The following is a 13,370-nucleotide window of genomic DNA, read 5'->3' as shown; positions in this document are numbered from 1 at the left end:
ATATATATATATTTCATAAGAGTAGCTTTTTGAATGGAGCCTGATGGAACTAAAGGTGCTTTAAAGGGAGCACCTAGTGGCCGTCAGTGGTATTGCACGTTAAAAGGTCATACATTACTTTTACTTTCTTTACAACTGAATGCAGGAGGGTTTTAAAAACAAAGCTCAACAGTCGTATCAGCAGTTACCAAACGTTGGGGACAAAATAGAGAGATAGAGTGAAAACAAGCAAAAAACGAAACCATTAGGAAACAAGAAAAACAAAATAAAACACTCCTCCATCAAAATATGACAAATAAAATCACAAATTCTGATACCAATCCATTTCTTCTTCTTTTCTTTTGCATCTGTGTAATTTTTCATTTATTCTTATGCAACAAACACACCTGAGAGAAAACTGATAAACTGATCCCAATGTTTTTTTTGTTGTTTTTTTTTCCTGTAATATATTCATTTATATAAATTTACAACTATTATCACATAATTCAAGCATATATCGTATACACATACATATATCTAGTGAAAGAATACTTTAATATTCAATAATACAGTTGTATGGTACAGTAGCAGTCGGGTGCGTTTCTCTTTCTCATTAGGTATAGTTTGAAGGGGGCGGTATAAACAAAGTGTTTGTGTATTGTTCTATAGATTAATCAATACAGTTTGAAACTAAAGAAAAATAAACACAAAATAATTGAATAAAAGACAAATAAAAGGTATAGGCAGTTCAGTAAAGTGAGATGTGTGTTTGCATATGTGTGAAAATGTCTGTGTGTGTGTYAGTTTGTCAGGTAGAGGATCAGATCAGCACCATAGAAGTTCATAACAACATCACCAACAACAATAAGGATTAAAACCAGGACGAGGTCTGTGCTTGTCTTAGTGTTTGTGTCTTCATGCTGACGCTTTCAGTCACTGTTCAACGTGGGCACATCAACCCTAAACCAGCTAGTGTTACGTTTATTTGCCCATCCTGGACATGATTGAGGAGTAAATAGAAAGTACACAAGTCACCGACTTAAATGCAAACCTGCCAGATTTAAAAAAGAGTTCCTTCGTTTCTTTATTCTCAAAAACATCTGCTCAAATCCAGGTGTTTTGATGGCTGATCACTTCCTGTTTTATACTTTTTTCTCTTTCACCTTTAAAAATAAAAAGCCCTGTGATTATTCAACATATTTGAAGAGAAGAGAACAACTCAAGTGCTCAAAATGAGCTCACAAGGAAAACAAACACATTTTTTTTAAACTATACAGTTTTTGTTTCTTCCACTTGTCGCTCCAACCCCAAAAAAATTTTATTGAAATACCTCACCTTGTCTCCGACTGAGCAAAATACCTGATTCAACCTTGATACATTCTCTGTTTCACCTCTGCCGAACCAGCTCTGTAATGTTGAAAATAGATCATTTGTTGTTAAGCAATAAACAGCTAAGAGGAAAAAGAGCTATATGTGGCCCCGTGAGCGTCCAGCTAACAGCCCCACCCCTCCCCATATATAAAATATACAAAAGATTATCTCCAAAATCCTCCAGAATATCTTTACTAATAGAAAAATATACAATAATCATTTGTCAAAATCTCTTTGCATTAAGAACAAAAACCCTGCACCTTTTCCTTTCTTCTCCTTTTTTGCTGGACTAGTCTTGGCTTTTCCTGCCCAATTCAAAAATATACACTTTTTTTTGTTATAGAAAACAACAAAAAAATATCCACCTGACCTTTCCTGGCTTGTGTCCATAAAGCCTCGAGCTTTAAGAAAAAAAAAGTAAGATTTCACTGGCATATTGTGATTTCCACACCCTGTTTGAACTGGCCAGAGCAGCGGCCGGAATGCACTACCTGCAAAAAACGCAGAGCGACACCGGGCGCAAGCACGGCAGCCGAAGTGAYGGAAGCTGGCGAGGCGTTGCAGGCCGGGCGACGGGACGGGACAGGAAAAAAAAAACGGTGACTGTGYTGTTCTGTCGTGACTTCCTGAAGTTCAGCTTATGTTTGCGCCCGGTGTCACACAGTGCTTACTGCAGGTCTACTCCAGCCCCGCCCCATCCTCGCCACTTCAACTAAAGTGCTGCTGTCGTCGGGTTGTGCCCTTCTCTCGTTTCCCCTCCCCAAGCCCCGCCTCCCTCCCATCTTGCTCCGCCTCCGCCTCACAAGTCTCCGTGCCGGCTCTCGTACTTGTTGATGATGTTCCGGCAGCGGCCCAGCTCCTTCCGCATGTCGGCCACCTCCTGGCGGAGGGCGGCGTTCTCGCGCTCCAGGAAGGCGGCGCGCACCGAGATCTGGTTCTCCTTCAGCCGCCGGGCGTCCCGCGAGCGCTTGGCCGCCTCGTTGTTCTTTAAGCGCCGGCTCCAGTACTTCTCGTCCTGTCGTCGTCACCCCGGTGTGGTGTGTTGGGGGTGTGTGGGAGAGAAGGTGAAGGGATGAGAGACACGAACAAACAAAATGAAAATAAAAAAACAAAGAGGAGAAAGTGGGATGACAAGGGTCAGTTATGTGATGAGGAGAAAAATAGTCAGAAAGAAAAGCAGCTGAGTCACAGCTATAAATCACCAAAAAAAGATCTGACAAGATTGTAACATTTCAAATCTCTCTTTTTCACATTCAAATCATTCACGTGATTCTATAAATGCTGCAATGTTTTGGCTTGAATTCCTCCTTATTGCACCCGCTTTGTTATCATCCATTAAATGGACGTTATTAGCCATTATCAGTCCCATAGAATGGCTTCAGATTGTCAGCTGGTTAGTATGAGGCATAACTCCACTAAGATTATTTTTAGAGAAAATGACATAGGCTACACTAGAGTTGCATTCCAGTGTATGTGGCACTGGTAACCCACTAGGGGGCACTGTCGGACAGTCTGAAGCCTTTCTATGGGACTGATAACGGCTAACAACGTCCATTTAATGGATGATAACATCCGAACCCGCTGCTTATTGTAACTCCACAATCCCCTCTTTAACACGTTTTCTGAGATTAACTCATTTTGAGGCTGCCTCTTTAAACCCAACACCGCGTCCCCTCCAGCTTTCAGAGCGGTCCATAGTTCAATAAAGGGATTTTGCGACTATATTGTGACGTAATAGTTCAGAAAACGTCATAAAAAATAGAGAAAGGTTGAAAAATATGACACAAACAGAATAWAAAGATATCTACACAACACTTGTAGAAACTTAATTCAACTTTTCTGCACTCGTAGAGACTCCAAGTACACAACGAAATGTATTTAACGGCTAAAAAAGTGGATTTTGCATGCTATGTCCCATTTAACCCTCTCTGTGATGTGGGGCTGATATTACATATAGCAGAACTTAAAGCCTGTTTACGAGGAGCTGCTCTCTACTTCACCTTTAGCTTTTGCCAGAGATCATTTTTCCAAAGCTGCAAACGCATGATTGATGGAACTAAGCAGGACTGAACGCAGCAAGGTAAGCGCCTTCATCTCTCCATGAATTATAAACGCCTCAGGAGCTGCAGCTGCTCCGCTCTGAACTGTGAAAGCATGAGCCATTGATCACAGCTTTCCCTATTGTGCAACGAGCTGAGTACAAAATATTTTTGGACTCTCGTCAGGAGGCATCAATACCGGTGGGCGGCACGCTCCTTCAGTCTTTTTTTTTTTCTCCATRGCAGCACAGGAGCTGTCAAAAAGCTGTGGCCTTTGTAAGGATGAAGCTCAGGCCTTATAAATAAACAGAACGGCTGCTGCTCTCTGTTTGAACTGGATGCTGAAGGAAAATATGATCTGTGCTCAGCTCTGAGTGAGTCTGTTAAGTTTTCATTTTCACAAACCTTATAAACAAGTGTCACTCACTAATAGCTTAAAACAAAGGATCCAGCAAGGCCAAACTGGTCAAAGTCGCAGGTCCACACTCAATGAAAACAAAACACTTTGGTAAATGCACCAATTCTGTTTAAATATTTGTAACCCAAAAATGCAAGTTTCAGTGTGATTTTATAAAAATATTTAAACTAAATGTCTGATTACAGGTTTGCACGCTTGACAGCAATGCATTGTGGGAAATGTAGTACCTTCTGCTCATCAGGAACCAGCATCTTGCGCGCCTTTTTGATCATGGGCTGAGGCTTCAGCTCCTCGTCGGAGAAGCGATGCCGCCGCGGGTCGAACGCCTCCTGTCCCGGGACGCTGGACAGCGCCAGGTCTGCGGGGTCGGGGTCAAAGTTCACCATGATGTCACTGTTCCCGTTGGCAGCAGCCGGAGGTCCAGGGGGCCCTGGAGGGCAAGTGGAGGTGGGTGAGGGGTCCTGAGGCACCGCCTGCCCCCCTGGTAAAGAAAAAAAAAAAAGGTTGTTTTGTCATGAACTGAATCCTGAAGGTTTAACAGTGAAATGTCAGGTGATTTAGCTTCAGCAGGTAAGATATTTATATTTTATTTGCTTTTGTTGTTTTGTTTTAACATATTTTATAATTTTGCCMTTATCTGATGTAAATAAACAGCTTTTGTTTTCAAGACAGATGCAAATACACAGAAAATGCATAAATGCTGTGTAAAATAAGAGACACAAACTAAGAATTTTACCTGAAATACCTTATTTTGAGAAAACATCAGGAATTAGGGGAAATATAGCACAAAGGGAGAGAAGATAAATCGTTATGCTGTTATGGACAACATGTTCTAATTGAATTTAAAAAGTAGAAAGTCAGTTTCACAGTTTYACCACCAGGTGTCGGTATTGAGTCGGACACTCTTCATTACTTTCCATCAAGCCAGAAAATTAGGTTTTTATTTGATGTTTTATGTTGCTTCACATATAAAGTATGTTTTTTTATCACAAAATAAACAATAATAAATAACTAATCTGATCAGACATTTGTGTTTTCTCTATCTAAACAGGATTTTATTATTGATATTTTCAATAAAACACAATAATAACACTTTACAATCCTTAAATAACAGAGTTTGAGACCTAAAATACCAGAAATAGAAAGCCCAATTAAATCTAAACCAGCCCATGGAATATGACAGTACTGTGTGCCAGTGAATGTGAAGTTCTTCCAATATTTTTTTTTACCCTGCAGCTATTCTGCGTTAGCATTGCCTTGCTTTTCTGAATGTAACACGATAAAACCAAAAATAGGAATTCCACTCTGAGCCAAATCTCTGCACCAAAATGTCTCTGCTTTTCACGAGGCTACTCCTATTTTTGGGCTTTATAAAATCATGGAAAATATAGTATATGTTTTTTTATATGTATTCAAATCTGTAACACTGACAGACGATGTTTAGATTATGTCAGCTGGTATTAATTGTCCATTTATTGTTTGTTTTTTTTTGTGAGGTAAGTTAATGTCCATCATTCWGCACTGAATTATTAATAATGTTTTGTATCCGACTGTAACAGAAGAGAAAAATGAAAACCTTGGTTTAGAACTCGTCCAGTACCAGTCAGACATGTATGTGGCAACATTTGGAGGACACTTCAGCGCTCCAGGCTCTGTGCCACAGATTAAAAATAGCTGCTAAGCTGCCGGTGACCATTAGCCACCAAAACAGTAGTGGAAGCACAGATAAAGGAAGAATACTGCATGTTTATTGCATGGCTTTTAAAGTGAGTTTCATTAATTAACAATGTAATAATGATGCATTTCAAAGCTGTGAGAGTAACTCCATTAAATAAGTTATCTTTTTATGGTCAAACCACAGAAAAAAGTTTCATTTTAAAGCTTTTTCTGCATTCAAAACAKGATTTGAAACTTGGACATCTCAGTCGGAGCTGACACTGATTTGCTGCTCGCCCGCTGCTGTGTGCTGTCAGTCATGTTTTTATGCAACAACCACAGTCCCACAGCCAAATCAGCTACAAGTTCTGCAAAATCAGACTGACGCTTCATGACAGGCAGGAGGGAGGACGACTGAGGTGAAGCCAGCRGTTAACCCCCACGTTCCCCAAAGAAACCCAGCTGAAAACACTTTCCTCACTGAGTGGATGTGTAAACTTTGTGAATGGTGCTTTGTTTTTTCAGACTTAAACTCCAACTGAACTCTAAGATAACATCRTCTCAGGATTGTTTACATTGAATTTGGCTCCTTTTTCCTATTTTGATGAGTCGATGAGAATTAAAAAAAGACGTTCGCCTACACTTTTTTTACACATGCCACTGAGCCAGTATGTTTACGTGAGTGTGTTGTTTCTAAATGAAGAGGTTTGGATTCAGCTCCATGTGCATCACATCGCTCCATCCTCTCCGGTCATTATTCCCATAAAGCTGCTTCTCTTTGCTTTAAGCATAAATGAGGGAAAAAAGGAGTTTATCTGTTATTTTGGCTTCTSGCTGCAGACTCAGAGTCAATCAGGGCTTGTAAACAGAAATCTGATGGAGCCGTAAAAACACGGGAGTGTTGACCGAACTGGTGACCTGTCACTCTGCACTCTGACATGCTGAGTTAGTGGACACAACTTGACAAATACCAATCTTGGCTCTGCTAAACTAAATTGTTTAACCCTTTTCCTTCTCCCCCCACTGTCATTATTGTACATTGTTATTATCTTTTATTATTATTTATTTAATTTTGTGATGGATTTGTTTTACAGTTTGTGGAACACATTCTGTAGAATTTTTCACTTTAGTAATACTTGAAATCAAAACCTGCACAAAACATTTGTTTTGCATATATTGGTACACACAGGACAACAACTTAAACCGTGTATTTGTTCATGACTTTTTTTTACAACTTACATAGTGAGTTAAAAATTACAAAATTGGTTGCATATTTGTGCTTTTGGATATTTTCTTTTCTTTTATAACTCGTAAAAATAAGTTGCTATTTTTGTTAAAACTTCATTAACAAACACTCTTTGAGTTAAACGATTGTTTTATTCATGAATATTAAGATTTTTTATAAGTTGGTGTTTTATGACAAACAAAAGCCTATTCTAGAGAAAATTGTTGAGTAGAAAATAATTACATCCTTAAAAGCCTTTTGATTTATATTTTATTATTATTTGTAAGGTTGTGAAGTTCCGGTAAGAGCCAAAGGAAGTCATTTGACACCCTAGTTAAAAAAAAAAAAAGCCCTCAGATATCATCTGGAAACTACTGAGCCCACGAGGGGACATGGGGGATTTTTTTCTTTTTGCATTCCCACGCAAAAGTATTGCGTTACCTCGCAAAAGTCATTAAACAATGTTGTGCCTACCGGTTTATTAACAAACTCACATGTTCACCATTAGCAAGTTAGCCTACTGCCTTAATTCAGCTTCAGAATGAATATATCACACAACCATGCATGGAAGTATGTCATATGTTGATATTTTAACACAATGCAGTCACGCAACATCAATGTCATTTTCACAAACTTGTGGCGACACATCCTGTTTTGGTAACCGGATATTTCAAAATAAAAGTCTGATTTAATTCAGTTCATATACAAATCAAAYGTTTGCGTGGGAACGCAAAACAATATTGCGAGGGAACGCAAAAGTATTGCGAGGTAATGCAAAGGTATTGTGTGGGAACGCAAAAGAAAAAAACGCCCCCATGCCCCCTCTCGGGCTCCGTAGGAAACACCCAGATATGTCTAAAGGCAGAAACGGCGCCGTTTTGACCCACTGATGAAACAAAACCTGTTAAGGGGGTTAAATGAGGGTGGTATTTCTGTCCAGTGTTTAGTTCCCAGCTTTTGTACATGTTTATGGTTTCCAATCTATTTACTCTTTATGTATCTTTGTCCCGTTCATCATGTGTACCATCTGCAGCTCCGTCTAACAAACTGCTGATAATTCTCTGGCAGCTGGAATGAGCTGATCCTGGATAAGTCTACCCAAAGCCTGATCCCAATAACAACCATTTTGAGAAAAAAAATTTGAATCTGACCCAAGAACATGGCTTCCTCTGCTGCCAAACGTGTCCTCGTCTGGCTTCATTTCCTGTCTGAGAACAGGAGGCATTTGGAGGAAGCAGTCGTTGATTCTGCTTGGATTAATTTAGCTCAGATTATGTTTTTTTTCTTTCACTCTGCCTGTCAAGCTCTTCAGCTCTTGTTTTTTTTATTGTAAATGGTTTGCATTTCCAGCAGTGAATTAATTACGAGGTCTAAATTCACTGATACGGATGCAAAAATGCAGTTTTTAGTGCTTCTTTTTCATTTGAAATAATCATGTTTATGTATTTCGACACTCACGTCCTTGTCGGTTCTGTTTGGTGACATTCAAGGTTTAAAGCTGGAAGTTTCATTTCTTATTCATGTTTTAGTCGGGTTAAGAAAACCAAGTTGAAATCCTTGGTTTTGAAGTCTTTATCGCAGTAATCGCCTCAGGATGTGAGCAGTTGATCCTCAGCAGGACTGTTTGGAAGCATTCTGACGAGTTTCACGTCTTATAGCGTCAAAAACATCAAGAACGTTTCCTGCTCTTGTTTTTGTCAAGGATTCGATTCTGTCCTTCTTCCAAGAGTTGACATTTCGCTCTGATGTCCACCAATCATACGGGGGTCAGCTGCCGTGGGCCGAGACGCCCACAGCAGCTGAAAATAGACAGGTTGAGGTTTGAGAGTCAGGTGAGCAACTCTTCCTCTTGACTAATCTCTTGTTTGATCCATCTAAACGCACATGATCCACCTACACRTCAGGCTGAATGTAACCAACTCACAGCTGCTCTCATGGGGTGGCAGAAAATATATCACAATTGGAAAATTGGCTTGATGTGGACGATGCAGGTAAGTTAAAATAGATCATTAAAGCATGAAATGAAACATCTTCCTCTGTCCTTCAACACAAGGTCATGTAAAGTCCTTTTTCCAGCTTTTTCTTATGTAAGAGGAAAACACAAAACCTTTACCAGAGGATAGTCATCACGCTAATTGCTCAGGAATCAAGGTAACAATTATCKTTTAGTGGAATTACTGTAATCCAGTTGATTTTTGTGTACCTTTTTACTGGCTTTTCACACTCAACAAACGGCTCAGATTCAAAGTGATCGTGACGGGTACGGTTACAWGATTGTTGGTGTCGGCTAACACAACTGTTGAGTTAGACAAAGCACTCTGACTCACCACTTGCTTTAGTTTAAAACAAACATTTTGGCAATATTCTTGAGCAAACAGTGTTAAAACTGTGCTAAGGCAGTTAACACTTATTCATCGATAAAAAACATCAAGGCAGGAACAGTAGCTACGCCCTTATTTCCTTTTAGTTTAGATGAAGTAAGAGTCTGAGTCAGATCTTTTGTTGGTAATATTTACTACAGTATATCATAGTAAAGTGTATTTACTGTAGTGTAACAGAAGCAGTAATAAAAAGAGATTAGAAATGTTTTGTTTCTGGAATGACCCGAGGATGAACTCTGAGTTGTGCCAGATCTGTGTAGCACAACTGGAAATACAACACAGGCGAGACGGGATATAATGAGTGTGTTACATAAAAAGAGCTCCCCTCCCTACAATGTAAACATGAAGACAGTTCCCATCTCTGCTGTCTTTCCTCAAAGCTTTGGATTTACAGCACATCAAACTCCTGAATCCAGCAGTTACTGAACATTTTGTTTTTCTTTCTAAAATTTACCCTTTCATTTATGTTTTGCCGTTTCAGATGATTTTAAGGTTAAGTTTTGAGTTTAAAGAAAAGTTTTAATGCTGACAAAGCAGTAGAAAAATATATATTTTAAAGTTTTGCAAAGAGGAGAATCGTCCAGTTTTACAGAGTTTTTCACATCTGATCTCAGAGTCGTTTCACTTCAGTGCAAGTTGCGCTCAAACGCGGACAGGTTCGGGCCCGCACACCTAAACAAACACAAGCCGGCACGTGCACGTTCACATGAGCACTGGAACACACCATGGCATCACAYCAGGAGCGCTGCACCTAATGTCAACCCGGTTATGTCACAGCTTCACAACGATCAGAGTGACCTCCCACTTCTGTCGCTGCCRTCGTTCCAAATCAGTGCTGAGGAGCTGCCAATGGTCAGATCGGATTATGACACACTGACTGGGCCCCTGAAGGCATCACATGACTGAGTGAAGAGGCCAGGTTTACTGTAACCATGGAATGCTGCTGCTGACTGAAGGTGGCAGCAGGTTTTTTTTTGCAGAGATTTTCCACTTCGCAGCATCTTTCCAAAGACACAACTTCACACAAAGTACAACAGCAACAAATCCAACAAATCCTCCAAAGCAAACCAAAAGGTTTTACAGTAAATCACTGCCGCTTGCACAGGTGGTCCTGGATCTGACTCGGACCTGCTTTTAGTTGTGTTACAGTGATGCATTTCATCATAAAAGGTACTTTAGCAMCTTAAAACCTGTTCAAAACGTGGGAAATAACACAGATAGTGATTGCATGTGTTAACACAAAGTGCACCTTCTGGACCACTCAGAACCACTGAGATACTGCAGCCCCTTAGAAGAAACATGAGTTTCACAATTATCTGAACATTTCATAAAGTAACTCGAAGCACTTGGAGAGTGCAAACCTCCGCCAAGACCAATTTCCCCCATCCTGTAAGAGTTAATGCCCTAAAGCAGAGCTGGAAACACATTTGCTGAATAAGTTCTGATGTAGTGAACATTTAAGCAGCAGTATGCACAGGATTTATTCTCGTGGAGTCCAATGTGAAAAAATAAAGTCAGACTTGTCACCCGATGTTATTCATCATCAAACTGGTGTGGGATTAAGCTCCTAAGTTTTCATCAGTCACATTTCACCATGTAAAACGTCTGTTTTATCTCCTTGTATGAGTTTGTAATGGTTTGACTCTCTTTATAAAGTGCTTCCTGGCTCCCCCCGTCTCCAAACTTTGAGGCCCAGCAGCTCTCTGTTTACAAGCCTAGTAGAGAGAAACTGTTTTGATTGGTTGTTTCAGAAATGTGGTGTGTTTTGAGGAAATGGGAAAAATAGGTTTCATGTTGCAGTCACAAAACGTTTTGTAAATGCGCATATTATGGCAAAAATTATTCATCATTAAATGTGGTTTTAACATACTTATATAAAGTTTGAAGTCTGTGCTGTCCAATCCAGCTCACTGCTTTTTACAGAAGCCCTGTGAAAGCATCACAGCTTTGCCGATCTCAGAGTGTTAAAAGAAAAAAAAATTCCTGCATCCACATTGTGATCCGGAACATCACCAAAATTTAAAGATGTGTTCCTTGGCCCAGTTTCCACATGTGGTAAAAATGTCATGACAATCCGTCCACAAGTTTTTGAGTAATCTCCACAAACAGAACAACAGACAGACATACGCGACCAAAAACATTACCTCGCCCTTAGCAGAGGTAAAAAGAAGGGCTGTACRTTGTGCAGCTCATAATCACAACAGTGGATGGTTTAATTGCATTTGCACTTTAATATGCACTATTTAGTATGATCCTCGTGATAAGATAAGTTGTTCTGACCATATATCTTATTTTACTATATCCTGTTATTACAGGCAGATATGAAAATCATGAGTGTGTGCAGCCATCCTCTGTTTGACTGTTTATTCRTTCTGTAATCTCCACTCTTTCCTCTCGCTGGAAATGTCCCTCATGCTCAGCTCTCTGTTTCCTCCTCCAGCCCCCTCCCTTCCTCTCTATCTCCAGCTCCCCCCACCTGCCCACCCCCGCCCGCCCGCGTGCTGCCTCTCCTCCTCCTGCTTGGATGATCTCTGCAGCGGCACGTGACGCGGCGGCCGCACATGGCCCGGGCGTGTGAGCGACGGAAAGGGAGCGAGAGCGATTTCAAAACATGCAAAGCGAACTCTCTACCCCCCCCCCGGCGGGCGCTGCTCGCTCAGGCTGTGCCGTGTTACAGAGTGCAGAGTCAGTGTCTTATTTACCCCTCGCTCCCCTGAATTCATCGCAGCCTTGAATGTTAAAATCGTTGACCCCCTTCAGAGCTGCATTCTTCTGCTCTCCACACTTTTAAAGAAAACCCTTACCAGTTTTATCCCAGCTTCTAACAGCATTCTGACACCAAACTCTTCATAAATACATTTTATTTCACTCATTTATAGTTTTGGAACAGTTTTATCTTTGTTTTGACACTGATGTTTGGCTTCAGTTTGAGATAAAACAAGTCCAAGATTTACGGTGGAGTTCATGTGTTGGTCCAAAGGTCAAGGATGTTCTAATCAGGGCTTAGCTCAAGAGAAAGAGAGAGAAAGTCTGATATGAGCCACATTGTTTAGACTGCTGACCTTCTCTAATGTGTTGAACAACCACAGAAAATATTTAAGATGAACACCTAATGAAATAGTAAACCACTGGCTCATGATAAGAGCRGCAACTTTCCAGTAAAGAATGCAATAAGGCAAAAGATGGACAATATGTGGCTGTTACCAAATGATATCAGTAGTGTCYAATCCTGGTCCTCAAGGGCCACCGTCCTGCCTRTTTATAAATGCTTCTCTGCTCTGACACAACTGATTTAAATGAATGTTATTAACAGACTTCTGCAGAACTTTAAGAGCTGCTGAAAATGTGAAAAACTAAAATAGAATTTGAAACCRTCATCATATCATCTCCATTTTCTGCTGCTGGACCTGTTGCAGAGGCAACCGGGACATCCCTCTCCCCAGCAACACTCCCCGAGGCGTTCCCAGGCTAAAGAGGATACATAATCCCTCCAGCAAGTCCTGGGTCTTCCACCTACCAGAACACCTGTAAAGGGAGGCATCCAGGAGGCGTCCAGGATGCATCATGATCAGTTGCCCKAACCACCTCAACTGACTCTTTTCAATGTAGAGGAGCAGCAGCTCTACTCTGAGATCCCCCTACAGGACGGAGCTCCTCACCCTCCAAACTGCCGAAGTGGGTTCGGATTGTTGCAGTTTCATGACRAAAATTGTGTCATTCTGTTTGCAGTGGTGGGCACCAGCCCACTAAAGCACAAAGTCGCTAATTGCGGACCTAAATATTTTGGTTGCGTTTTAGCAGTCTTACTAATTTTTATAACTTATAAGCAGATTTGCACTTTCTAAAATTAAAATGCAGTACCGCTAATAACTAATCATCTACCAGTCATCATTATCTTGAACAGCAGAAGGAATAGCTGTCAATGAATCACAACACATGTGATCTATCCAACAGCACCCCTCCCAGATAAACACACTAATTGTGAAGGTATACATCCTTGCTGACGGTTGCTTTGGGTCACGGTTTTGATTTCCCACAATGCTTTGTGTCTGCTTACGTAGCAGGAAAAACAGTTTATGTTTGTAATCCATACTAAAATTTTGTATGCATTGATTTATTTTACTTTACAATCGGAGCTCCTTTAAAAAAAAGTTTAAACGCTGGAGCTCAATACTTGATGTAATTGGTCGAAGCTATTGTCCAGCTGGGTTAGAAATGATTTAAAGATGTTATGCTGGTGAAGACTGACATCTAGTGGTCAACTGGTGCAACTACATGGAAAACTTTAAAATCCACGCTCC

The 13,370-nt window shown here is 40.5% G+C and overlaps 1 protein-coding gene across 1 annotated transcript in view; it reads right to left on the bottom strand.

Moving 5' to 3' along the window:
* Positions 1-515: 515 nt before the first annotated feature.
* The window catches only part of dbpa (D site albumin promoter binding protein a), a 30,757-nt gene continuing 17,902 nt past the window's right edge, over positions 516-13,370 (bottom strand). Inside the window, exons 5-6 of the mRNA XM_014024851.1 lie at positions 4,035-4,288; positions 516-2,365 (exon numbers count right to left, since the gene is read on the bottom strand). Coding sequence (XP_013880305.1) covers positions 2,150-2,365; positions 4,035-4,288 — 470 coding nt within the window. The 3' untranslated portion in view covers positions 516-2,149. The remainder of the gene's footprint in view (positions 2,366-4,034; positions 4,289-13,370) is intronic.

Source organism: Austrofundulus limnaeus, unplaced genomic scaffold (assembly GCF_001266775.1).
Source record: "Austrofundulus limnaeus strain Quisiro unplaced genomic scaffold, Austrofundulus_limnaeus-1.0 Scaffold442, whole genome shotgun sequence".
Taxonomy (NCBI): Eukaryota; Metazoa; Chordata; class Actinopteri; order Cyprinodontiformes; family Rivulidae; genus Austrofundulus; species Austrofundulus limnaeus.
The sequence above is the reverse complement of the archived record's forward strand: the minus strand, read 5'-3'. Positions and strand labels throughout refer to the sequence as shown.